Source organism: Aquarana catesbeiana, linkage group LG03 (genome assembly GCF_042186555.1).
Source record: "Aquarana catesbeiana isolate 2022-GZ linkage group LG03, ASM4218655v1, whole genome shotgun sequence".
NCBI lineage: Eukaryota > Metazoa > Chordata > Amphibia > Anura > Ranidae > Aquarana > Aquarana catesbeiana.
Window position 1 is genome coordinate 677,677,115 of NC_133326.1, and position 27,146 is coordinate 677,704,260.

The 27,146-nt window shown below is 43.0% G+C and overlaps 1 protein-coding gene across 1 annotated transcript; it reads right to left on the reverse strand.

The window, feature by feature from the left end:
- Positions 1-218: 218 nt before the first annotated feature.
- Positions 219-4,011, reverse strand: RNF227 (ring finger protein 227). The gene is made up of 2 exons (XM_073622921.1): positions 3,630-4,011; positions 219-1,924 (listed from the first exon to the last, which is right to left on the reverse strand). Exons 1-2 carry the CDS (start codon positions 3,928-3,930, stop codon positions 1,866-1,868), a joined length of 360 nt encoding a protein of 119 aa, XP_073479022.1. The 5' UTR covers positions 3,931-4,011; the 3' UTR covers positions 219-1,865.
- Between the last annotated feature and the right edge of the window lie 23,135 nt (positions 4,012-27,146).

Here is a 27,146-nt window from a genome sequence, read left to right on the forward strand (position 1 = left end):
TTTGTAGCTGCTGACTTAAAATATTTTTTTGGGTGGAACTCCGCTTTAAGTGGGGGAAGCCAAAACCACCCCTATTTATTTCAGTCCCGGGTTTATGACTGACACTCACATTTGTTGCTTGGTGTTTCTGTAGGCTACAGCTGTGTCCACCTTCTAGGTCTTATTGTGTAAAAAAATAAATAAATATATATATTTTTTTCTTATTAAAATGCATTAACTGATGTCCATGATAAATATTTATTACAAAAAGAAATAAAGCAATACATACATAAATATCTATAAATAAAGTGCAATTAGAAAATGTATACATATACAATAGGGATAAAAATGACTGTAACAGAGGTATCATATCACAGTAGGCGTCTTTATCAAAGCATTGGATATAAGCTACCATACTGCCTTCAATGTCAGTTTAAATATGATTGGTTGGTTGCTTGGGGATAATACAAAAAAAAAAAAAAAAAAAAAAAAAAAAAGTCCATACATGATGAAAAAGGTCCTCATTCTCCATTTTAGAATGCAGTCCCTTAGCAATTATTCCTGTTTCACTCACACTGACTGAAGCAATAAACACACAAGATAGAAAGTTGCCTCTACAAAATTTAGGCAGCCATTTATAATTGACATATCAAGGCCAAATTTTAGCGAGCACACCATCTTTTTGACCATTTGCTGGCTCTCCAAGAGCTCAGCAATCTAGGACATGGTCACCAAACACCCAAATAGAGAGAGGAAGGGTATAACTGCAAAGATTCAAGCCCCCTACACCACAAGAGCCATGGTATCCATATCTTTGTACAGATGAGGGTCAAGTCATCAGTACGCAAGATGGATAAATTACTGTATACTATAACCCAGCCACTCAACCAGGGTTCCACCACAGCTCAAAAAGGGCTTCTTGAGATGTTGGCAGGTTGACTTCCCATTTCATTGGTGCTTGGATAGTCATGGGGCCAACACCAGTTGACTTAACCAGCCACATGACACCGATGATCTTTTTAGTGGACTTTAGTGGTAACATTCTTCCCTCTAGCTACCAATATAAAGGACATTTTTGTGACCCCAACAGGTCTTGGCTGAAAATACGGAGACTGCCAATGCCATCACCCTACTCTGTCAATGTCCACCCTCAGGCTTCAATAGTTTTAGTTCCTCACCCAGGTAAGGACTTGAATGTTTGAAGGTTCTCATTCATCCAGGTCATGGTATATGTAGTTGTAGTTAAGTCACATTCAACTGGACTTCTTCGGTAAACTTAAACAGTTGCATGAGATTACTACTAGCCATGACTTGACATTACTCATCTGTATACTTAGTGGTGGTCTTAAACTTAAAAAAAATTAAATAAATATATTGAAAGCCAGAGGTTGAGCATAAAAGCCAAGAACCATATCATTTTCAGAGGTCCACCATGGCAGCCCCTCTGTGACCCAGGAAAGCCTTCCATTGCATAAGGAATATACTCTTTATATTTTGGAGCTGTGGTGGCCCAGTTGACCTGTTTGAAGGCAGTGTTTCTATGATAAGAACCAGCAAGTCCCATACAACACATGAGCAACTTCACATCAAGAAAACGTTCCAGTAACAGGACTCCGGGTTGCTTCTAGAGACAAGTCACATTAAGGAGTAGCAGATGACTAAGAAGCTATGTGACCTTTTCCCCGTCTCAAAGACCCTTCTCTGTTATCAGTCTGATCTCATTTCCAGTCGTTTAGTCACTACCATGAGAAAGTGACAAAGTCGAGGTTGCAAGTCATTAATCATCCGGTCAATCCCAGGAGTTAAATTCTCCAGCCCAATGCATTCTGGAGCCCTTGGTGCTCCCTGACAGCATACGACTCGCAGCTAAGCGGTTTCCAGAGGCATCACATGAAGTATGAACTCATTAAAGCCAAGTCGCGCAAGTCTTCGTTTGCCAGAGAACCTGAGAAGAGAGAAATGAGGTCATTAATTGGCAAATCAAAACTGCAGAGGAATAACATTTTACATTTTTAATAGAACATGTATAGGAATGGGTACTTCTAGGGCTTGTTCACATGACTGGTGATAAAAGCAGGCTGTTGAGCCATGGTTGTAACCAGTACTATAACCCATAGCAACCAATCAGAAACCACCTGGTATTGGTCACAATGGGTTGCCATGGGTTACTGCACTGAAGAACTCTTCACAAGCAACTCCGATGAATGGCTAGATGCAGATTTCATGGTTTAGAGCTATACACTGAAAAGATCAGTTTTACCAAATTCCACGGAAATCTGTGAAATTGACCTGTCAGTGTATCTTAGAAGATGTCATCCATCAAGAGAAGGGGGATTGTTGTTATGGCCAACACTAGTGAGAGCCAACGGGGGACAGGCACCAGCACCGCTAAATGCCGACTCTTACATGGTATTTCAGGACACAAACACATGGATTCAAGAAAATGACACACAGGATAAGGATAATGTCCAACGTGCTATAAACCAGGTGTGCCAGCCTGTGCCAACCCAGGTCTACCAGCCCACTCTAACCCATAGCACCCAAACCCAAGGCAACAAGCCCACTCTAACGCATAGCAAACCCATGGCAACCAAACCCATGACAACCAGCCCGCTCTAACCCATGGCAACCGAACCCATGGCAACCAGCCCGCTCTAACCCATGGCAACCAAACCCATGGCAACCAGCCCGCTCTAACCCATGGCAACCAAACCCATGGCAACCAGCCCGCTCTAACCCATGGCAACCAAACCCATGGCAACCAGCCCGCTCTAACCCATGGCAACCAGCCCGCTCTAACCCACGGCAACCAAACCCATGGCAACCAGCCCGCTCTAACCCATGGCAACCAAACCCATGGCAACCAGCCCGCTCTAACCAACAGCAACCAAACCCACGGCAACCAGCCCGCTCTAACCCACGGCAACCAGCCCGCTCTAACCCACGGCAACCAAACCCACGGCAACCAGCCCGCTCTAACCCACGGCAACCAAACCCACGGCAACCAGCCCGCTCTAACCCACGGCAACCAAACCCATGGCAACCAGCCCGCTCTAACCCACGGCAACCAAACCCATGGCAACCAGCCCGCTCTAACCCACGGCAACCAAACCCATGGCAACCAGCCCGCTCTAACCCACGGCAACCAGCCCCATGGCAACCAGCCCGCTCTAACCCACGGCAACCAGCCCGCTCTAACCCACGGCAACCAAACCCATGACAACCAGCCCACTCTAACCCACGGCAACCAAACCCATGGCAACCAGCCCGCTCTAACCCACGGCAACCAAACCCATGGCAACCAGCCCGCTCTAACCCACGGCAACCAAACCCATTGCAACCAGCCCGCTCTAACCCACGGCAACCAAATCCATGACAACCAGCCCACTCTAACCCATGACAACCAGCCCGCTCTAACCCATGGCAACCAAATCCATGACAACCAGCCCGCTCTAACCCATGGCAACCAAATCCATAACAACCAGTCCACTCTAACCCATGGCAACCAGCCCGCTCTAACCCACGGTAACTAAATCACTGTTAAATCCCAGTACTCTCCTGGGTGCTAACCAGCCAGAATATTTGCATTGCAAAAAATAAATAAATGTACAGCTGTCAATCATGTAGAAATCACTCCCCCAATCGCTTACCTGTGCGGCGAGACCCCGCCCTCGTCTTCTTGCACAGCCTCTTCAGCCACTTGAAGGGACCCTTCACAGCCCCCTCACTCTCCTCCTCCTCCTCGTCGCTAGGCAGCGGGGAGGGCGCGCGGCAGAAGGGGCACGTGACCTCGCCCCCTCTGGCCGCCAGGCGCTCCAGGCACTCCGAGCACACCACGTGGCGGCATGCGGCCAACGAGCGCCGCCTCCGCTCCTGGCCGTAGTCAAGGTAACAGATGCCGCACTCCTCCTCTACCGCCATGTCAGATGCGGGCAGCGGTGACGTCACCATGCTTTGACTCTTGGACAGCCTTTAGCGTTACTAGAGCGAATGGATGAGAGAGCGAATGGATGAGAGGGCTGGAGAGGTACGGAGCTTTATAGGGTGAGGGAAACCACGCCCTCCCCCGGAAACTGATGAGCTCACCGTGAATGGGCGGCCAATGAGAGCCGAGGGGGTGGGAAGAAGTGGGCGTGGCGGTGACTCACGCTGGGAGAATTCAGTGTTTACATGGCTCGTGTATTCTGTTATCAGGAGAAGTATTATCAATGTCACATAATAGTCTCCTTATCAGAGTGTATGGAGGGCTTACTGTAAAGTGACGTCATAGTATACTCTTATTACTGTAATTAGAACAATATATCCTTATCAGGGGCTGTTACTGTTATAGGAAGTCACAATTATATCCTATTATTATTATTACAGTGCCTTGAAAAAGTATTCATACCCCTATGACATTTTGTCATGTTACAACCAAACACGTACATGTATTTTATTGGTATTTTATGTGATAGACCAACACAAAATGGCACATAATTGTGAAGTGGAAGGAAAGTGATAAATGGTTTTTATTTTTTTTTACAAATAAATATCCGAAAAGTGTGGAGTGCATTTGTATTCAGCCCCCTTTACTCTGATACCCTAAACTAAAATCTAGTGAAACTATTTGCCTTCAGAAGTCACCTAATTAGTAAATAGAGTCCACCTGTGTGCAATTTAATCTCAGTATAAATACAGATGTTCTGTAAAGCCCTCAGAGGTTTGTTAGAGAACCTTAGCGAACAAACAGCATCATGAAGGCCAAGGAACACACCAGACAGGTCAGGAATAAAGTTCTGGAGAAGTTTAAAGCAGGGTTAGGTTATAAAAAAAAAAATCCCAAGCTTTGAACATCTCACGGAGCACTGTACAATCCATTATCTGAAAATGGAAAGAGTATGGCACAACTGCAAACCTACCAAGACATGACCGTCCACCTAAACTGACAGGCCGGGCAAGAAGAGCATTCATCAGAGAAGCAGCCAAGAGGTCCATGGTAACTCTGGAGGAGATGCAGAGATCCACAGCTCAGGTGGAAAAATCTGTCCACAGGACAACTATTAGTCGTGCTCTCCACAAATCTGAACTTTATGGAAGAGTGGCAGGAAGAAAGCCATTGTTGAAAGAAAGCCATAAGAAGTCCCACTTCCGGTTGGCAAGAAGCCATGTGGAGGACACAGCAAACATATGGAAGAAGGTGCTCTGGTCAGATGAGACCAAAATTGAACTTTGTGGTCTAAAACCAAAACGCTATGTGTGGCAGAAAACTAACACTGCACATCACCCTGAACACACCATCCCCACTGTGAAACATGGTGGTGGCAGCATCATGTTGTGGGGATGTTTTTCTTCAGCAGAGACAGGGAAGCTGGTCAGAGTTGATGGGAAGATGGATGGAGCCAAATACAGGACAATCTTAGAAGAAAGCATGTTTAGAGTCTGCAAAAGACTTGAGACTGGGGTGGAGGTTCACCTTCCAGCAGGACAATGACCCAAAACATACAGCCAGAGCTACAATCAAAAGCATATTCATGCTCATCTCCCCATCTTCCCCATGCCATATGCAATAAACAGAAAACAAGTTGGGGTGGCCTGGAGGACCCAGTCTCCTTGGTTGCTCTGATGTGGTTACAGATAAGAGAGATACCAATGCCAGCAACGGATATGCATTGTCATCCTCAAGAAGAATATATGACTGTATATGTCAGGCACTTAGAATACATTTAATGCAGGTACTATGATTTAGGATGCAGCTATTATTATATAGAGGTGTATTACTTTGTTGTTTATACTCAGTTTTACTGTGAGGATATCTCTTTATAGATGCCTTCCATTTTACCTGTTTGAAAACTCTAATAAAATCTTTATGGGTGAAAAAAAAAATGTGGAAAACCATTGATAATTTTCCTTCCACTTCACAATTACGTGCCACTTTGTGTTGGTCTATCACAGAGGTAGTGAATTAAAATTCAAGGAGGTCCGGTAACTAAAAACATTTTCCGGCCCGAGGTCCGAATCACAAATCTGTGCCATGAAAGATTGTACATGTCTACTTACCTTTTTTGCTGCAAGCCGCACTCTCTGGCACTTTTTGTTTTAGGTTTCCTATGCACACTCTGGTAATACTCTGTAAATGTAAATGTCCCTATTAGTGTTCCCCTTTACATCAGGTGCCCCCATCAGGCTACCCCCATAAATCAGTTGCCACCATCAGAGTATCCTCTTATATCAGGTGTCCCACTTTACATCAGCTATTCCAGTCAGAGTGCCCCCTTACATTAGGTGCCGTCATCAGAGTGCCCCCTTACATTAGGTGCTGTCATCAGAGTGCCCCCTTACATTAGGTGCCGTCATCAGAGTGCCCCCTTACATTAGGTGCCGTCATCAGAGTGCTCCTTTACATTAGGTGTCACCATCACATTGCCACCTTACATCAGGTGTTCCCATCAGAGTGCCCGTATACATCAGGTGTACCCATCACATCAGGTGTCCCCATCAGAGTGCCCCCTTAACATAAAATGTGCCCATCAGCATGCCCCTTTTTTTATGTTAAGGGGTACTCTGATGGGTACATTTACGTTAAGGGGCATGCTAATTGGATCATTTTGTTGTGCCCATCAGAGTGCCCTTTAACATAAAATGTGCCCATCGGAGTGAACCTTAACATAAAATAAGGGGCATGGGGGGGGGAGTGAAGGGGTGTCTTGGACATGAAGGGAGAGGGTCTCTGATGTGAAGGGGGGACTCCAGTGTAATGAGGGACATCTGATGTGAAGGGTGAACTCTGAAATGAAGGGAGGATCTCTGATGTAAAGAGAGGTCTCCAATGAGATAATGACTCCGATGTGAAGGGGCATCTCTGATGTGAATGGAGGGGCTCTCTGATGTGATGGGGGACCTCTGATGTGATAAAGGGGACCTCTGATATGATGAGAGACCTCTGATGTGATGAGGGGACCTCTGATGTGACGAGGGGACCGCTGATGTGATGGGGGACCTCTGACATGATGAGAGGACCTCTGACATGATGAGAGGACCTCTGAGATGATGAGAGGACCTCTGATGTGATGGGGGACCTCTGATGTGATGAGGGGACCTCTGATGTGATGGGGGACCTCTGACATGATGAGAGGACCTCTGATGTAATGGGGGACCTCTGATGTGACAAGAGGACCTCTGATGCGATGGGGGGCCTCTGACATGATGAGAGGACCTCTGATGTGATGGGGGACCTCTGACTTGATGAGAGGACCTCTGATGTGATGGGGGACCTCTGACATGATGAGAGGACCTCTGATGTGATGGAGGACCTCTGACATGATGGGAGGACCTCTGATGTGATGGGGGACCTCTGACATGATGAGAGGACCTCTGATGTGATGGAGGACCTCTGACATGATGAGAGGACCTCTGATGTGATGGAGGACCTCTGACATGATGAGGGGACCTCTCATGTGATGGGGTGCCTTTGATGTAAAGGCAGGGACTTTGATATGAAGGGGGGACCTGTGATAAGAAAGGGGGCCTCTAATGTGAAGGGGGGGTCCCTGATGGTATAGGAGGACCTCTGATATAAAGGGGGAGACTCTGATGTGATGGTGGGACCTCTGATATGAAGTTAATGTTATCAAGGTGGTTGTGTACACTGTCCCAGGCTCAGGTGTCCCATTGATAAATAACATTGACATTTGTACATTGTAGAACTGGGGGGGGGGGGGGGGGGTCTGGAGAGAGGGGGTCTGGAGATTTTGCCATAACTGAAAAAAGGCTGAGAAATGTTGGTCTAACATGATAATTTCCCATGCTCATCGGCATCATCTAGTGGCCATAATGGGGTATTTTTTCTGACGTAGGGGAGGTGAGCTAGGAATAGATAGCAGGTTTAATGCTCTCTGGGGTAGACAACCTCTTTAGGCACAGATACCAGTCTAGAAATGTTCCAATGTCTTGCCGAGAAAGTTCCCCTGGCGGATAAGGACCCCCCTGTACTGCGCATGCGCTGCGCTTGCGCAGTACGAACGACTACGGAGCCGCCGAAAATAGACGAAGATTAACAGCTGATCGTCAGCTGTACGCGGCGCCTGCGCACTACATTCTACCCTATGTCCACGTTAAAACCCCACCATCCAAGTGGACATAGAGTCAGAATAATAATATGCCGAGCACAGCGTGGCCGTGCCCGAAGCGTGGCGAGCGTAGCGAGCCCGCGAGGGGCCTGTTACAAAGTATTTTTTATTAAAATAGTCTTGGCACGCAGGCACCGTGTACAGCTGACTCAGGTGTTCAGCTTTGGCTCTTTTCGGCGGCTCCCTTGTTGTTTCTACTGCGCAAGCGCTGCGCCTGCGCAGTACAGGGGGTGTCCTTATCCGCCGGGGGAACTTTCTCGGCAGAACACCGGCCAGCAGTGGTGAGGTTATCTGTGGGATGTACGGCGCTTCAGAGGAAAATGAAACTTTCAGAAAAACAAAACCCATCCGTGTCTCGGTTCTTCCTATAAATATATATTCATTGTCTGGAATTGGTCTTTTAATGTAACACAATCCAAGATGGTCAGGGAAGGTGTCGGCGGTGCTTTCTTTTCCTCCGCAGGGTGTCGGCCCGGCATCGGTTTATCTTCAATGGTGATTACAGGATGTCTGTAATAAAAGTATAAAAGTCATAGTGATGATTTTTTTTCTTTTACGCTTCAGGGAATTTCCAATCAGCCCATGATGTCAGTGTGGACGGATATATGATGTGCAACGTGTGTCTGTGAAAGGTGATGGACATGGAGCTCAGAGAGAGATCACAGAGGCCGAGTATACAGGACCTGACCTATGGGGGGGTTATTGAGGGGTGTCAGGGCACAACAGGCCAGCAGGGGGAAGCATGGAGGAGACAGGTAAGCGTGGCTCAAAGATCCAAAAAATCCAGGGGGTTGGGCACCAACTCCAGCGACGATTACACTCATAGTAGGGGAGCACCACAAGTCCCAGCAGTCCCAGTGTCCAGATGGCAGCACACGACCAATACAGAGCTACAAGTCCCAGCAGCTCAAGGGTCAAGATAGCAGAACACAGCCAAATGTGACTACAAGTCCCAGCAGCCCCAGTGACCAGATGGCAGCACACAGCCAAACAGGACTGCAGGAACCTAGCAGTCCCACATGCCAAGATGGCAGCATACAGCAAATACAGGACTACAAATCCCAGCAATCCCAGTGTGCAGATGGCAGCATACAGCAAATACAGGGCTACAAGTCCCAGCAATCCCAGTGCCAAGATGGCAGCATACATTAAATACAGGACTACAAATCCCACCAATCCCAGTGTCCAGGTGGCAGCATACAGTAAATACAGGACTACAAGTCCCAGCAATCCCAGTGCCAAGATGGCAGCATACAGTAAATACAGGACTACTGTCCATATAGCAGCATGCAGCCAACCGTGAAAGACAAGTCCCAGCAATCCCATTGCTGAGATGGCAGCACACAGTAAGTACAGGACTACAAGTAGTCCCACTGTCCAGATAGCAGCACACAACCAACACTGAACTACAAGTCCCAGCAGTCCCAGTGTCCACACAACCAAAAGGGACTACAAGTCCCAGTGCTCAGATGGCAGCACACAGCCAAACAGGACTACAATCCCAGCAGCCCCAATTTTAAAATAGTAGCACACAATCCATACAGAACTACAAGTCCCAGCAGTGTCCAGATGGCAGCATAAGTAAACACAATTTACAAGTCCCAGCAGTCTCAGTGTCCAGATTACAGCACACAACCAAATGGGACTACAAGTCCCAGCAGTCCCAGTGATCAAATAGCAAAAAAGGAGATTTATTAAATCATTTTAAAAACCGATTGTCAGTTGAATGTACAGGACGGGTGACATTCCCCTCTTCATACATAAGATGAATGTTACAGTAAAGACCTTTTTTTTTCATCTTCATTAACGGACACAGGATTCAGAAACCATCGGCTTATTCTGCCGCCTTCAGGGGGATTTGGACCTCATCCTCCTGTAGGAAGCAAAGCAACACAATTGTCCTTCAATGGATTCCAAGAACAGATTTTACACCCAGTACAAGAAATATTATTTTCTTTCTCCTTCATTGAGATACTCCGGATTCAGGGACTATTGGCTTATACTGCCCCCTACTGGAGGATTTGATCTAAACCCTCCTGTAGGTGGCAGTAGAACAGAATTGTCTCTGATTCCTCTCTGCCTTTAGCTACAAAAATCCTGTTACAGAACAGATATTGCCGAAGTGTAAGAAATGTAATGTTTACTGGGTGAATTTTGGGTGAATCCTGGGCTAATTTGTCTTGATAAATAGGGTGAACGTTCACCAAAAGAATTTTTGGACAGATTTTGGTTGACTCTTTGATAAATAGACCACCCATAAGCTGTAACGTGAATAACTGCCATTGTAGGAAATTAATCTTGGGGGGGGGGAATGATTTGTTATACCTATCAGCTCATACAAATAATACCAGTCCATTCATGTATAACTTCCCTGTACACCCCCCACCCCCATGTGTACTACCGGAACCCACTACACCCTGCTGGAGCCAATAGAAGATCACTATCCTGGACTGCAATCCTTCTCTATGTGGCAGGAATTCTAAAGACTATTTCCACTTTTGCTGCCAAATTAGGATAACACCTACAGTGAGGGAAAAAGTATTTGATCCCCTGGTGATTTTGTACATTTGCCCACCGACAAAGAAATGATCAGTCTATAATTTTAATGGTCAGTTTATTTTAACAGTGAGAGACAGAATAACAACAAAAATATCCAGAAAAACGCATTTCAAAAAAGTTATGAATTGATTTGCATTTTAATGAGTGAAATAAGTATTTGACCCCTTCACAAAACATGACTTAGTATTTGGTGGAAAAACCCTTGTTGGCAATCACAGAGGTCAAACGTTTCTTGTAGTTGGCTCCAGGTTTGCACACATCTCAGGAGGGATTTTCTCCCACTCCTCTTTGCAGATCCTCTCCAAATCATTAAGGTTTCCAGGCTGATGTTTGGTAACTGGAACCTTCAGCTCCCTCCACATATTTTCTGTGGGATTGAGGTCTGGAGACTGACTAGGCCACTCCAGGACCTTAATGTGCTTCTTCCATGACATAACACTTCAGTTGAATGGCAGATGAGGGGTTAATGATATAATACTTTGGTTAAGTGGCAGGTGATGGGTTAATAATATAATACCTAGAGATTAGTGGTTACTGATAGAATAGTTATGTGGCAAATGAGGGGTTAATGATATATTACTTATGCTAAGTGGCAGATAAGTGGTTAATGATAGAAAAGCTAAGCAGCAGGTGAGGGGTTAATTATATAATATAAGGTGTTAATGATACAGTAAGTGACAGAGGGGGGTCAATGATAGAATAATTAAGTGGCAGATGAGTAGCTAATGATTAAATATTAACTGGTAAGTGTGGGTTAATGATATAGTACGTTTGTTAAATGGCAAATTAAGTGTTAAAAGGGGGGGGGGGTGTTATTGAATATAATACTTTTGTTAAATGGTAGGTGATGGGTTAACAATATAATACTTTTGATACGCGGCAGATGAGTGGTTAATGATAGAATATTTAAGTGGCTGATGAGGGCTTAATTACATTAACACCACTGTTGAATAGCAGATGAGGGGTTAATGATAAAATATTTTTGTTAAGTGGCAGGTGAGGGGTTAATAATATAATACTGTACATAGAGATGAGTGGTTAATGATAGAAAAGTTACAGGGCAAATAAGGGGGTTATTGATATAATACTTATATTAAGTGGCAGATGAGAGGTTAATGATCATATAGTTAAGTGGCAGACGAGGGGTTAATGATAATATAGTTAAGTGGCTGGTGAGGGGTTAATGATATGATATAAGGAATGAATGATAATATAATTAAGTGGCAGATGAGGGGTTAATGATAATATAGTTAAGTGGCAGATGAGGGGTTAATGATAATATAGTTAAGTGGCTGGTGAGGGGTTAATGATATGATATAAGGAATGAATGATAATATAATTAAGTGGCAGGTGAGGGGTTAATGATAATATAGTTACGTGGCAGATCAGATGAGGGGTTAATGATAATATAGTTAAGTGGCTGGTGAGGGGTTAATGATATAATATAAGGAATGAATGATAATATAATTAAGTGGCAGATGAGGGGTTAATGATAATATAGTTAAGTGGCTGGTGAGGGGTTAATGATAGTATAGTTAAGTAGCTGGTGGGGGGTTAATGGTATAATGTAAGGAATTAATGATAGAATAGTTAAGTGGCAGGTGAGGGGTTAATCATATAACACAAGAGGTTAATGATAGAATAGTTGAATGGGGAGGAGGGGTTAATGATATAATATAAGGGGTTAATAATAGAATACTTAAGTGGCAGATGAATGGCTAATGATAGAATATTAATTGGCAATTGTGGATTAATTATATAATATTTTTGTTAAGTGGCAAATTAGGGGTTAATGATATAAAACTTCAGTTAATTGTCAGTTGAGGGTTTTATATTTTCCTACTTTTGTTGCGTGGCAAGTGATGAGTTAATAATGTAATGCTTTTGCTATGTGGCAGATGAGAGGTTAATAATAAAATATTGAAGTGGCAACTAAGGGGTTAATGATATAATACTTATGTTTAAGTGGCCGATGGGGAGTTAATGACACAACACTTCGGTTGAATGGAAGATGAGGGGTTAATGACATAACACTTTTGTTAGCGGGCAGGTGATGGGTTAATAATATAATACACAGAGATGAGTGGCTAATGACAGAATAGTTAAATGACAGATGAGGGGTTAGTGATATAGCATACGGGGTTAATGATAGAACAGTTAAGTGGCAGGTGAGGGGTTAATGATATACTATAACAGTTAAGGATAGCACAATTGAGTGTCAGGTGTGAGGTTAATGATGTAATAGCTAAGTGTCAGGTGAGGGGTTAATTATATAAGAGGTTAATGAAGAGAAGTTATGTGCCAGGTGAGGGATTTATGATCTATTATGAGAGCTTAATAGTAGAATAGTTAGGTGGCAAATGAGGGGTTAATGATTGCATAGTTAAGTAGCAGGTAAGGGGTTAATTATATAATAAAGGAGGTAAATGATATGATAGCTAAGTGTTAGGTTAGGGGTTAATGATGTAGTATTTTTTTGTGGGGTGGCAGGTGAGGGGTTAATTTTTTTCTATTATAAGGGTTTAATGATAGAATATTTAAGTAGCAGGTAAGGGATCAATGATATAATAAAAGAGGTTGATGATGGAATAGTGCAATGTCAGCTGAGGGGTTAAATATATATTTGAAGGGGTTAATGATAGAATAGTTAAGTAGAAGACGAGGCGGAACGATATAATAGCTATGTGTCAGGAGAGGGCTTAATGATAGCATATTGTCATTGAAGGGTTGATGATATAAGGATAATGATAGCCTAGTTAGGTGGCAGGTGAGGGGTTAATAATATAATATTTTAGTTGAGTGGCAGGTGAGGGGTTAATAGGAGAGCTGTATAATACATTGTATCTTAATAAATAAAAGGAGTGAATTGTTTGGTATTTTTTATTTTGGCCGATGAGGGGTTAATCCTCTGGTACTCCAGGTATGCGGGGAAGGAGGGGAAGAGGGGGGGGTGAAGATCACCTGACATTCCATCATGGCGGCCCGGCAGGTGACAGGACGATGATGTCACGTTGTGGTGAGTCATGGGACATTGGACTGGGACCAGCAGATACGCCATGTAGAGCACGTCCGGGCCCCGGGGGGATCCCAAATAGGGCTTTCCCGGAGACGGCTCATTGACAAGCGAAGCAAAGTTTCGGTGGGGGGGGGGAGGGGAGGACGCTTGCATGCCCAAACAACTTACAGGAAAAAGGCAAAAAAAAAAAGTCTGTAAACGAAACAAGAAAAGCAAAAATGATAGGACTTCACAGAACAATGACTGCGAGGAGTGAGAATAACCTCCAGAATGAGCGTTCAGATAACAGAGCAAATATCCCTCTGTGCTGACGGGAAACACATAGAAAGAGAAGCCAACTCATGTGATACACCACGTCCTACACCACGTCCTACACCACGTCCTACACCACGTCCTACACCACGTCCTACATCACGTCCTACACCACGTCCTACATCACGTCCTACATCACGTCATACATCACGTCATACACCACGTCCTACACCGCGTCCTACACCACGTCCTACACCACGTCCTACATCGCGTCCTACATCGCGTCCTACATCGCGTCCTACATCGCGTCCTACACCGCGTCCTACACCGCGTCCTACACCGCGTCCTACACCACGTCCTACATCACGTCCTACATCACGTCATACATCACGTCCTACGTCACGTCCTACACCACGTCCTACACCACGTCCTACATCACGTCCTACACCACGGCCTACACCACGTTCTAAACCACGTCCTACACCACGTCCTACGTCATGTCCTACGTCACGTCCTACATCACGTTCTACATCACGTCCTACGCCACATAAAGAGGACCTGTCCTGTGCAGGGATCTGAGTCTTCAACAACACACAACAACAGTATCATTTTATAGAAAAGCTCCACTGTGATGTCATCGGTCTGCTGCAGGCAGGAAAAAAAGCCATTCCTCTGTCTTCTCTCCCGCGAGGGATGAGACGGCAACATTGTAACTTTGTAGCAATCTGTGTCAAACCTTTGTGAACACAGCCAGCACCTGCGCTAGTACCAGGGTCTCCATGATTGTGTCATCTCTGAGCCGTCATCTCAGGTCAGGAAGTAGGCGCTGACCCCGGATGACGCCTTAATAAAGATGGTGCCGTCCTTTTGTAGAGAAAAGCAGAAAAGCAGGTGAAGGCATTGGCGGGGCGAGTACTGTGATCTTTTGTAGGAGGTAATAAATATATTAAAGTAGGGGGGGGGTTGGCAACTGGTCGATCGCAATCTACCCATCAATTCTGATCTTGACCTGAGCCAATCAGCAACTAGGCATATGACCCCCCCCCCCCCCCAATCCTCCTAACCTGCTAAGACCCTGGATAAAGCATCCTAGTCATGTGACCACCTCACCACTTTGGTCATGTGATGTCACCACCGAAGCACTGGAGGTTCTCCACCAGGTGATTTCTCCGGCTGGCAGCTCTCAGCCCAGGGATTACATTGGCTGATGAGTTTTCTCAGTGACTGAAAGTGACTTGGGGGAGCAGATGAGTATTTTGGGGTGATGAGGTGTGTGTGGGGCCCCAGAATCCCCCAAAGACACCTCTGAGCTCAGTATATGAGGCGGAGGGAAGGACATGCTGCTAACAGGGGACAAAAGGGAGGACAAATTGCAACCTGTAGTTCTTCATGTTAGTCTGCCCCCTCTCAGAGTGTGTCCTCACCGGGTACTGCAGCATTTTTGGAAAGATTGAAAAAATGTGGAATATGTTCTTTTACAATGATAAATAATATATCTGTGATATGGAAATCAAACTATATAACATGGAGACCTTATAAAGTGATTGTACAGTCTAATTTTTTTTTTTTAAATAAAAAAACTTACCTCCTCTGTGCAGTGGTTTTGCACAGGGCAGCCCAGATCCCTCCTTGGCTCTCCTAGCTCCTCCCTCCTGTCGAGTGCCCCCAGAGCAAGCAGCTTGTCTGTGGGGGCACCCGAGCTGTAGCTCCCTCTCTCTCCTGATTGGCTAACTGACTTGACAGCCGTGGGAGCCAATGGCACCACTGCCATGTCTCAGCCGATCAGGAGGGAGAGTCCCAGATGACCGGGGGATTTGTGGACATCGCTAGACAGAGATGGGGCTCAGGTAAGTAGTAGAGGGTGCTGGGGCGGCTGCTACACACAGAAGGCTTTTTATCTTAATCCATAGAATGCATTTAGATTTTAAAATAAACCTTCTGCCTTTACAACTCTTTTGACCTATTTCCATCCCGCGTATAGTCAAATGACGGCTGCAAGGTGTCTCTCTTATCCTAGGCAGCCGTCATATGACGTCCTCGGCTTCCCGGCCGCTAAGGGGCGCGAGCGCGCCGCGTCACTCGGGAGCCAATGTGCGTGCCTGGTGGCTGCGATGTCCGCCAGGCACCAAGCGTTTGCCGGTCACAAAGCATGGACGTGGATTTGTGTGTGTAAATCGGTCTCCTCTTGTGTGTTCCCAGTACAGAGGCCTCCTCTAGTCAGTCCCCTCCCCCCACAGTTAGAATTACTCCCTAGGTAACACATTTAACCCCTTGATCGCCCCCTAGTGTTAACCCCTTCCCAGCCAGTGACATTTATACAGTAATCAGTGCATGTTTATAACACAGTTCGCTGTATAAATGTGAACGGTCCCAAAATAGTGTCAAAACTGTCCGATCTGTCCGCCGCAATATCGCAGTCCTGACAAAAATCGCAGATCGCTGCCATTACTAATAAAAAAAGAAAAATGCCATAAATCTATCTCCTATTTTGTAGGTGCTATAACTTTTGCGCAAACCAATTAATATACGCTTATTGCGATTTTTTTCTTACCAAAAATTTGTAGAAGAATATATATCGGCCTATACTGAGGAATAAATATGTTTTTTTTTTTTAAATTAGGATATTTATTATAGCAAAAAGTAAAAAATATTGTGTTTTTTTAAATTGTCGCTCTTTTTTTGTTTATAGCGCAAAAAATAAAAAACCGCAGAGGTGATCAAATACCACAAAAAGAATGCTCTATTTGTGGGGAAAAATATGATCAAAATGTCATATGGGTACAGTGTTGTATGTGCGCGCAATTGTCATTCAAAGCATGACAGCGCTGAAAGCTGAAAATTGGCCTGGGCAGGAAGGGGGTGAAAATGCCCAGTATTGAAGTGGTTAATGAAAGATTTCTGAGACTTTATGTAATGTCTGAAATTTTTTGCATGCTCTCTCAGCTGAAGACAGGTAAATACTGGAATACAGTTCAAGTAACACTGTACTTCTCGATGCAGTTCTCAAATGAGAGAAATATACATTTATGCCACTAGGGGGCACTGCAGGGGAAATGCTTGTGGGCTCCATCTTGTACTCCTTCAGCTAAGGGGATTGTTGGGATATAGTAGATAATAGTAAATAATAGTTCCTATCCTTGCAAGCCTTGACCGGTAAGTGGGCGAATTTGTCTGACAAATTAGTTTATCTTTATAACCTTTAAATGATTCCTATTAATGTTCTCCACAATCACAGCATAATGACATAATCACATCATAATCACATCCCTATCGTCTGCTCAGCAAATTGATTTTTCTTTTCCTCCTCTCAGTAAAATGGTGAGACCAACATCTAGAGTTTGGAAACATTTCCTCAGTGCAATTTCTGCTGAGAGTAAAGCTGCAATTTGCAAATATTGTGAGAAAAAATATTCTTTTCCAAATGCTACAAGGATGACCGAAGACATCCAGGCATGACAGAGGGGCCCTAAAGACATTAAAAAATACTTTAAGGAATTAAATGATGAGGCCCAGAATGAAAGTGTGAGTAGATTTTCCCTCCAGAGTTCTCATTCCAGAAACACCCTTTCTGCTGCTTCTGGATCATCCCAAAGTGTGTCTTCACTAGCAGCATCTTCAGGTAAGAAAATGTTACAAACCACTGCCTCCCAAAAATACACAATACGGTCCTTGTTATTCCATTTGTAATAAAAAATCTAATTTTAAAAAATCAAGTTTGGTTTATTTACTGAATAAGCTGTACTTTTATTTCAAGCAGAATACTTTTATACACATTGCATTTCACCTTCCCAGTGTAACTAAATGACTTGTAATCTGTTAAACTACTCCACACTAAATTGTTCTCTTTAATTCTCTTTAATTCCAAGAATGTCCATTTTTTCTGGAAAAAAATGTTTTTTTTTCTTATTCTTATTATATATTATTATTTACAGAAATTTTACATCTCTGCTCCTGACTCTGGCACTATATTTACATACTAATCACTAAAAAAAAAGAGTCCAGTAGTTAACCGCTGTTAAAGGACTACAATGGATGCTCAGTGTAATAATATAAATATACATATATATATATATATATATATATATATTTATATATATATATATATATATATATATATTTTTTTTTTTTCTTAATGTTTATCATAAAAATATGTGTAGAACTAGCACTGCGAGGGTCGCAAATGACTGGGTTCCCCACTCCAGCACAGCCAGGCAACAGGTATTCTCCACACTTTCTCCAGATACATGGAACAGTCTTTGAGCTTGGTTTTTATGTTTTATTAGGGGTAATAACTTGGATGGGAAATAGGACTTATGGGATGCCCAAATTGATAGCAACACAACTAAGGACAACTTCCTCCCTATGTACAACTCCAGATTTGTCTCACTCCAGAATGCTGACAGCCTCTGATTGAAAAGATGCAAAAGCCCCTTAAAGTGTTATTAAACCCACAACAGGAAAATCGGTCTGTATATGCAGTAAAGCATGCTTGTTATACTCACTGTGGAACCTGAGGGGTTAATCCTCTGCATTGTATAAAAAGGCTGTTTGATCCTGTCTTCTCTGATCCTCCCCTTCTTGCATTATCTCCACAACATGTCTGGATAAGACCCCTTTCACACTGCCGACGCCCTGGCATCAGCAGTAAAGTGGCGCTTTACCGTCATTTTAGTGGCGCTATTTGGCCGCTAGCGGCCAAAAAGGGGTTAAATCTGCCCACAAAACGCTGCCAGAGCGGCGTTTTGCCGGCGGTATTGCAGCGTTGCCCCATTGATTGCAATGGGGAGCAGCGGTGGAGGAGCAGCGGGTTCACCGCTCCAAAGAAGCTGCTGGCAGGACTTTTTTTGACGCCCTTCCAGTGCACCGCTCGCCCTCGGGCTTTCACACTGGAATGAACGTAGCAGCTGTTTTGGGGCGTTTTGTAAAACGCTCCAGTGTGAAAGGGGTCTAAGACAGAGTTACTGGAGTCAGGCTGCACATGCTCAGTTGGGTGTGTAGTGCTAGTGTTTTTTTTTTTCTTGGAAGAGTACATGTGATCAGCACAGGGCCAATCAGCACTGTCCAGACAGAGGGTCAGGGGTCCTGTATCCTGATAGGACAGCCAGTGCAGTATGAAAGCTCCTCCTATAAGCTTTAACCAGACACTGATAGAAGTCACAAGACTGCTATATACTGCTAATGAGAAAAGGTATTTAGCAGTTTATATTTACTAAAATCATTGCATTTCCATGTTCTGTGTCCTGTGGGAGTCCAGATATAGTAAATGCAGGCTCCTGGGTTTAGTAACACTTTAAAGAGGTAGTTATCTCTCTCAGGCTGCATTCACACCTGAGCGTCTCAAAGTTGCAATTTTTTACTGCGATTTTATCACGTTTTAACCTCGTTTTTGCCGCAATTTTGTTCAGGCCACCAATGTAAAAGGCAGAAAAATGCCCGTAACCTGCCCCAAAGAAGCACAGGTTCTTTTTTGAGCTTAGGGCGTTTTTCTGGCGTTTTTTTTGTTTCAGGTGACAAAACGCTCAGATGTGAACAGGTGCCATTGAAATGAATGGTATTTTGCTTGTTGGGTGTTTTTCAGGTGTTTTTTCAGGCGTTTTACGAGCGTTTTATGAGCTGAAAACGCTCAGGTGTGAATTCAGCCTATTGCCCCGTACACACGATAGGATTTTCCGACGGAAAATGTGTGATAGGACCTTGTTGTCGGAAATTCCGGCCGTGTGTAGGCTCCATCACACATTTTCCATCGGGTTCTCCGACACACAAAGTTTGAGAGCAGGATATAAAATTTTCCGACAACAAAATCCGTTGTTGGAAATTCCGATCGTGTGTACACAAATCCGACGCACAAAGTGCCACGCATGCTCAGAATAAATTAAGAGACAAAAGCTATTGGCCACTGCCCCGTTTATAGTCCCGACATACGTGTTTTACGTCACCGCGTTCAGAACGATCGGATTTTCCGACAACTTTGTGTGACCGCATGTATGCAAGACAAGTTTGAGCCAACATCCATCGGAAAAAATCCTAGGATTTTGTTGTCGGAATGTCCGATCAATGTCCGACCGTGTGTACGGGGCATAAAAGATACCCTATTTAAACAACATTCTAATGTAAATATCGATTTTCAATCGAATAGGCACTAAGGGTATGCCCAAAAATCGTTCTTAATGTTTTTTTCTTTTATATTCTAAACGATCATCAGTATTAGCCGCCGCCATAGGAACTGTGGTCTTCCGGGTTCTGTATTCTATTTTACTTCCGCCCGCAATAGCTATTATTGTCCCTAATCCCATGCATGCGCAGTAATAGCGCTATCCAAGGTGTCCACGATCCTCTTTACATTGCAGGAGTACAATCCAGTCTCGCATGATGTTCGGGGCTGACGTCGACACTCGGAAATGAGGCAGCCCCGGCATAGACCCTGCATTTTTCCGACAGGGTCTCTGCTTACCGGAAAAATAGGAAATAAGGGGCATGCGCAGGTTACGTTAGAAGTGAAAAATATACAGAATACAGGAAAGGCAAGCAGGTAAGGAGACTTTCATATAACGCAACTTGTTTTAAAACCTGCAATTGTCTAAAAGTCTTGGAATGAGTTTACAACCACTTTAATCACTTACGGACCGCCCGCCGCCGTTATACGTCCTAACTTTGAAGAGGAATATCATTGTTATGGCAGAAGCTAGCTGCCATAACCCCGGTATCATCTTCTTCAGCAGGCGGTCCGATTTCAGATATTAGTGGTCTCTGCGGCGGATTCGCCGCAAGATTGCTTTTATTGGCGGTGGGAGGGGCGGTGCTCCGGTGTCCTCTGCCGCTTACCAGAGCCATTGGTATGTGCGGAGGCGATCGGATGCTTGTCCTTCCTGGATAAGGAGATGAGTGAGGGGAAGATGGCCCCCACTTATCTCCATACCATTGACGTCAAAACATCACTTCCGCCCATAGCTCTTAAAGGGCCTTTTTTTTTTTTTTCAAATGATTTTTTTTTTAATTGTATTTTAGTGTAAATATGAGATCTGAGGTCTTTTTGACCCCAGATCTCATATTTAAGAGGTCCTGTCATGCTTTTTTTCTATTACAAGGGATGTTTACATTGGAATAAAAGTGGCACAATTTTTTTTTTAAAGAACAGTGTAAAAATAAAAAATAAAAGGTAAAATAAATAAAAAAAAAAATAAATTTAAACGCGCCCCGTCCCGTCAAGCTCGTGTGCAGAAGCGAACGCATACGTGATATGAACATACATACGAAAACGGAGTTCAAACCACACATGTGAGGTATCGCCGCGATCGGTAGAGCGAGAGCAATAATTCTACCTCCTCTGTAACTCAAAACATGGAACCTGTAGAATGTTTTAAACGTCACCTATGGAGATTTTTAAGGGTCAAAGTTTGTCGCCATTCCACGAGCGGGCGCAATTTTGAAGTGTGACATGTTGGGTATCAATTTACTCGGCGTAACATCATCTTTCACAATATAAAAAAATTGAGCTAACTTTACTGTTGTTATATTTTTTAATTCAAAAAAGTGTATTTTTTCCCAAAAAAAGTAAGATCGCTGCGCAAATGCGGTGCGACAGAAAGGATTGCAACGACCGCCATTTTATTCTCTAGGGTGTTCGAAAAAATATATATATAATGTTTGAGGGTTCTAAGTAATTTTCTAGCAAAAAAAAAAATGTTTAACTTGTAAACAACAAATCTCCGAAAGAGGCTCGGTCCTTAAGTGGTTAAAGTGGTTGTATACCCTAATTTGTCATACTTTTACCTATAATAAGGCTTACCTGTAGGTAAAGTTAATAATCCCTAAACCTGTACGGTTTAGGAGATATTCCCTTTGAATGCAGCCGCTGACATAAGCGGCGCATGCGCTCTGAATGCCCGGCTGAAGAAGACTCCCATCGTGGGACGTCATCGCGGCTCCGGACACTCACAGCGCCGGAGCCGCGAACCCGCAAGAAACGCAGAGGGCAAGATGTCAGCTCCCTCAGCGTGGACCGGGATTCAATACGGGGGGCTTCGATCTAAGGTAAGTATTTCATAATGAGCTAGTATGCGGGGCATACTAGCTCATTATGCCTTTGCCTTGCAGGGGGTTTTTTTTGTTTTTTGTTTTAGATGTGCGGGTATACAACCGCTTTAAGCATGAGCCAAAACATACATTTTCCTGCACTCACACTAGTAGCACACTAGAGGGCGCTACATAAAGTAGATATAAGAAATAGCAGCCAGTCCTAATACAAAACCATTTAGGCCGGGGCATACCTTTTACATCTAAACACAAAATCATTCTGCTTTCAGGATTCAATAATCCTTATTCTGTAGAATACAAAGAGTGATCTCCATAAGTAATGGACATTTGAGGATGTTCACTTCTTATAATGAAGACAGAATCACATTTCTTACACTTTATATACCGCTGGAAGTTTGCACTTTATAATGCTTCCCAACAAGGATGTTTAATATTCTTTAGTACTCATTGGAGGGTGAATATACAACACCGATAATCAGGTAGACAGAGTGGTGGGGGAGTTTTCAAGACCCCTTAAGAAAACACACAGAGTTTTTTTTTTTTATTGACAACAGTTTCCTCATTTTTGAAACAAACATGACATATTTTTGGTATTTTCAGCTTCTGAAGAGCGAAACTTGCCCCAGGTCTCTCACCCGCGGTGTGCAACCGAAACTTTTATAGTTATTAAACTACATTGGAAAATTCCTCATGTTGTATGTCCCACTGTACATATACAGTATGTATATATATATATATAGAGAGAGAGAGAGATATCTATATATCTATATAGATATATAGATACATATACATATCTATCTATCTATCTATCTATCTATCTATCTATCTATCTATCTATCTATCTATCTATCTATCTATCTATCTATCTATCTATCTATCTATCTATCTACCTATCTATATTTTTATATAAATATATATATATATATATATATATATATATATATATATATATATATATATATATGTGTGTGTTTGTGTGTGTGTTTTTATATTTTATGTGTTTGTGTGTGTGTGTGTGTATTTATATTTTATTAAAATAATAACAAAAAAATAATAATTATTATTTTATTACAATAATTAATATATATATATATATATATATATATATATATATATATATATATATATATATATATATATATATATATATATATATATTTTTTTTTTTTTTTAATAATTATTTATTTATTAATAATGTTTTAATAACTAAAACAAATTAAATATAAGACTTTTTAAAATTACTTTTAAATGTGCATTTTTTTCTTTTTAAACTGCATTTCTTTCTATGTGCACATAAAGGTGTCCGTTTATGAAGCAGTGATCAGCGGTGATCCCGAGGATCACCGCTGATCACAGTCCATAAACAGTTTATGAAACAGTGATAATCGGGGAGAACATGTTTGAACTTGTTCTCCCTCCGATTATCTCTACACACGGAGAATCCTCATTGAATGACACAGAAAGGGCCAGTTTATGAAGCGGTGATCTCACCGCTTCACTGGTGATCTGAGTCAGAATTCACACTCCCAGGTTCACCAGCTCAGAGGTGGTGATTCGGGGAGTGAAGAGGAAATCTGGGGGGATCTGAGGGGGAAGGAGGAAGATTTTTAACTTCCTTATGCCTCGTTCAGACCCCCCAACACTGTAAGCATGTCCCCCTGTCATATTTATGTGTATACATATATATACATATATACATATAATGTGTATATGTATATATATATATAATGTATGTGTATATACATGTATATATAATGTGTGTGTGTGTATACATATGTATATAATGTAGGGGGACTCATTATTTTATTAACAGTAATTCACGCCGTCTGTCCATGTATTGAGCGGTGATAATTTATCACTGCTTAATAAACTGACATCTCTGTATTTCTGGTGCTGTAATCTCGTAAAGTCTCACGAGATTCCAGTATCAGGGGACGTTCTCCACTGTTGAAAGCATTTGTAGATCTCTTCACTCCTCCAAAGGTGAAGCGATCTACAAAGCTTCATAAACTGGCACACAGAGGAGAAAAATCTTCACTGTGAATGCCGGAGAATGAAGCAGTGAATAGATTTCACTGCTTCATAAACGGACACCAAAGTGTGAGAGGTGATGATCCTAACTATCATGGTGATCATATGATCTAGAGCCACAATCTGACTGCTAGGAGCGCACACTGGTGCACATTCCCAGCTGTCAAATGGTGAACCCGAGATCAACGTTCCCTTCAGATCTTGTGCCTGGAAATGTTGATTTGCAGATGCCTGCTGGTTAAGAAAGATGTGAATCTGAGTCAAGGTAGCAACATTTTTCAATAGGAATAGAATGTTCTGTTTTTGATAGAGATCCTCTCTATTCACGTTGTCAGCTGATGGAATGATCATAAACACTGTGCATGCCCATTGCCCCGTACCCCATGGCACTATTTAATAATATCTGCACCATGGCCACGTGTATTCTCAGTATCATTTTTCTATCATTTCAATTGACCTTCTGAATAAAGGATCTTTGGACCCAAGAACTGGCTATGAGTCCAGGAAGTATTTGTGAGCTGTAATGGATTTCTATGGACAGTCCCGTGTTTGGAAATGTATTGCTGTAAAAAGTCCCTGGATGTGAACATTGATCCTCATCTCCCCCGTGTTTTGGGAATTTTGCAATTTTATTATCAGTTCAAATCTCAGAATTTTAAAGCTGGACTCCAGGCATATATAAAAGATCACCATTGAATCCAGTTATGCATTGGAAATTCACAAGTTGCATTTTTAAAGCCAAGCTCCGGACAGATATAAAAGACACAAAAGAATGCAGACCTGTAATCATCAATGTTTTACTAAATTTATTATTTGAATGCAAGCAGTGTAAGTACCTGAATGTGACCTGGTATCAGCCCTGTGCAGTGTTTGTACAGCAGGGCTGGAATATCAGAGGAAGAAGCAGCACAAGCAGCCAATCAGTTCATGTGCTGACAAAAAGCTGCCGATAGGAGGAGAGAGCAGAGTGACAGAGATATGAGCTTCTCGCTATGCTGGTTCTCTTTTCACTGTCCAATCACAGGCTGGGTACTAATCCGGGATGACCTGGGCTCAGAAGCAGTGGGTTGAATGATACTGGCCATCAGACTGAGGACATCTAGTAGCAGAGAAACTGCTGCGAGGGAATCTTTGGATTTAAAGTGACTATTGCAGCAAAAGGTATTTTATATCTTTTATTGTACCATTAATTTTTATCTTGTTATTTTAGCTAGAGTGCGTCTTTAATTACAGCTAGTATAAGGACTTGAATCTTGGATGGATAGCAGTGTGAGACAGTTGTGGGGGGTGCACTGTGACCTCCTGTCAATTTAATAATAGAAGCCGATGGGAGGAAAGGGTCAGGAGGTATCTTCATCATTGTGCTGCTTCTCTTTCATTGTCCATTCAGCAGACTGGGGGCAGGAAGAAAGCTACAGTGTATCTGGAAAGTATTCACAGGACTTCACTTTTTCCACATTTTGTTATGTTACAGCCTTATTCCAAAATGAATTAAATTCATTATTTTTCTCACAATTCTACAAACAATACCCCATAATGACAATGTGAAAGAAGTTTGTTTGAAATTTTTGCAAATGTATTAAAAATAAAAAATGAAAACAATCCCATGTACATAAGTATTAACAGCCTTTGCTCAATACTTTGTTGAAGCACCTTTGGCGCCAATCACAGCCTCAAGTCTTTTTGAGTATGATGCCACAAGCTTGGCACACCTATTTTTGGGCAGTTTCTCCCATTCTTCTTTGCAGGACCTCTCAAGCTCCATCAGATGGGGAGCGTTGGCGCACAGCCATTTTCAGATCTCTCCAGAGATGTTCAATCGGGTTCAAGTCTGGGATCTGTCTGGGTCACTCAAGGACATTCACAGAGTTGTCCCGTAGCCACTCCCTTTGTTATCTTGGCTGTGTGCTTAGGGTTGTTGTCCTGTTGGAAGATGAACCTTCGCCCTAGTCTGAGGTCGTGAGTGCTCTGGGGTAGGTTTTCATCAAGGATGTCTCTGTACATCACTGCAATCATCTTTCCTTCGATCCTGACTAGTCGTCCAGTTCCTGCCACTGAAAAACATCCCCACAGCATGATGTGGCCACCCCAATGCTTCACTGTAGGGATGGTATTGGCCAGGTGATGAGCGATGCCCGGCTTCCTCTAGACATGACGCTTGCCATTCAGGTCAAAGAGTTCAATCTTTGTTTCATCAGACCAGAGAATTTTGTTTCTAATGGTCTGAGAGTCCTTCAGGTGCCTTTTGGCAAACTCCAGACGGTCTGTCATGTGCCTTTTACTGGGGAGTGGCTTCCGTCTGGCCACTTTACCATAAAGGCCTGATTGGTGGAGTGCTGCAGAGATGGTTTTTTATCTTGAAGGTTCTCCTCTCTCTACAGAGAAAAGCTGGAGCTCTGTCAGAGTGACCATCGGGTTCTTGGTCACCTCCCTGACTAAGGCCCTTCTCCCCCGATCTCTCAGTTTGGGTGGGTGGCCCACTCTAGGAACAGTCCTGGTGGTTCCAAACTTCTATTTATGAATGATGAATTCCACTGTGTTCATTGGGACCTTCAATGCTGCAGAAATGTTTCTGTACCCTTCCCCAGATCTGTGCCTCAATACAATCCTGTCTCGGAGGTCTACAGACAATTCCTTGGACTTCATGGCTTGGTTTGTGCTCTGACATGCACTTTTAAGTGTGGGATCTTATATAGACAGGTGTGTGCCTTTCCAAATCATATCCAATCAACTGGATTTACCACAGGTGGGCTCCAATCAAGTTGTAGAAACATCTCAAGGATGATCAGTGGAAACAGGATACACCTGAGCTCAATTTTGAGTGTCATGGCAAAGGCTGTGAATACTTATGTGCATGTGATTTTTTTTTCGTTTTTTTTATTTTTAATAAATTTGCAAAGATTTCAAACAAACTTCTTTCACGTTGTCATTATGGGGTATTGTTTATAGAATTTTGTTGAAAATAATGAATTCAATCCATTTTGGAATAAGGCTGTAACATAACAAAATGTGGAAAAAGTGTATGTTGGTTGAAGTGGAACTCCATCCAAAATGTTTGTCAGGGTCTTGTTACTGTCTGTGTCCCCATTGGAGAAATTTCAGCTCATTTTCTGTCCCAGAGTCTTGGTGAGGTAATAAGTCGAAATCTCCCCAAAATGAAGATTTTTTAA

Coding starts and splice junctions, on each gene's coding strand:
- RNF227 (XM_073622921.1), bottom strand. CDS start 3,930: ATGGTGACGTCACCGCTGCCCGCATCTGACATGGCGGTAGAGGAGGAG. Junction 1,925..3,629: donor GGCGGGGTCTCGCCGCACAG/GTAAGCGATTGG, acceptor CTCTCTTCTCAG/GTTCTCTGGCAAACGAAGAC.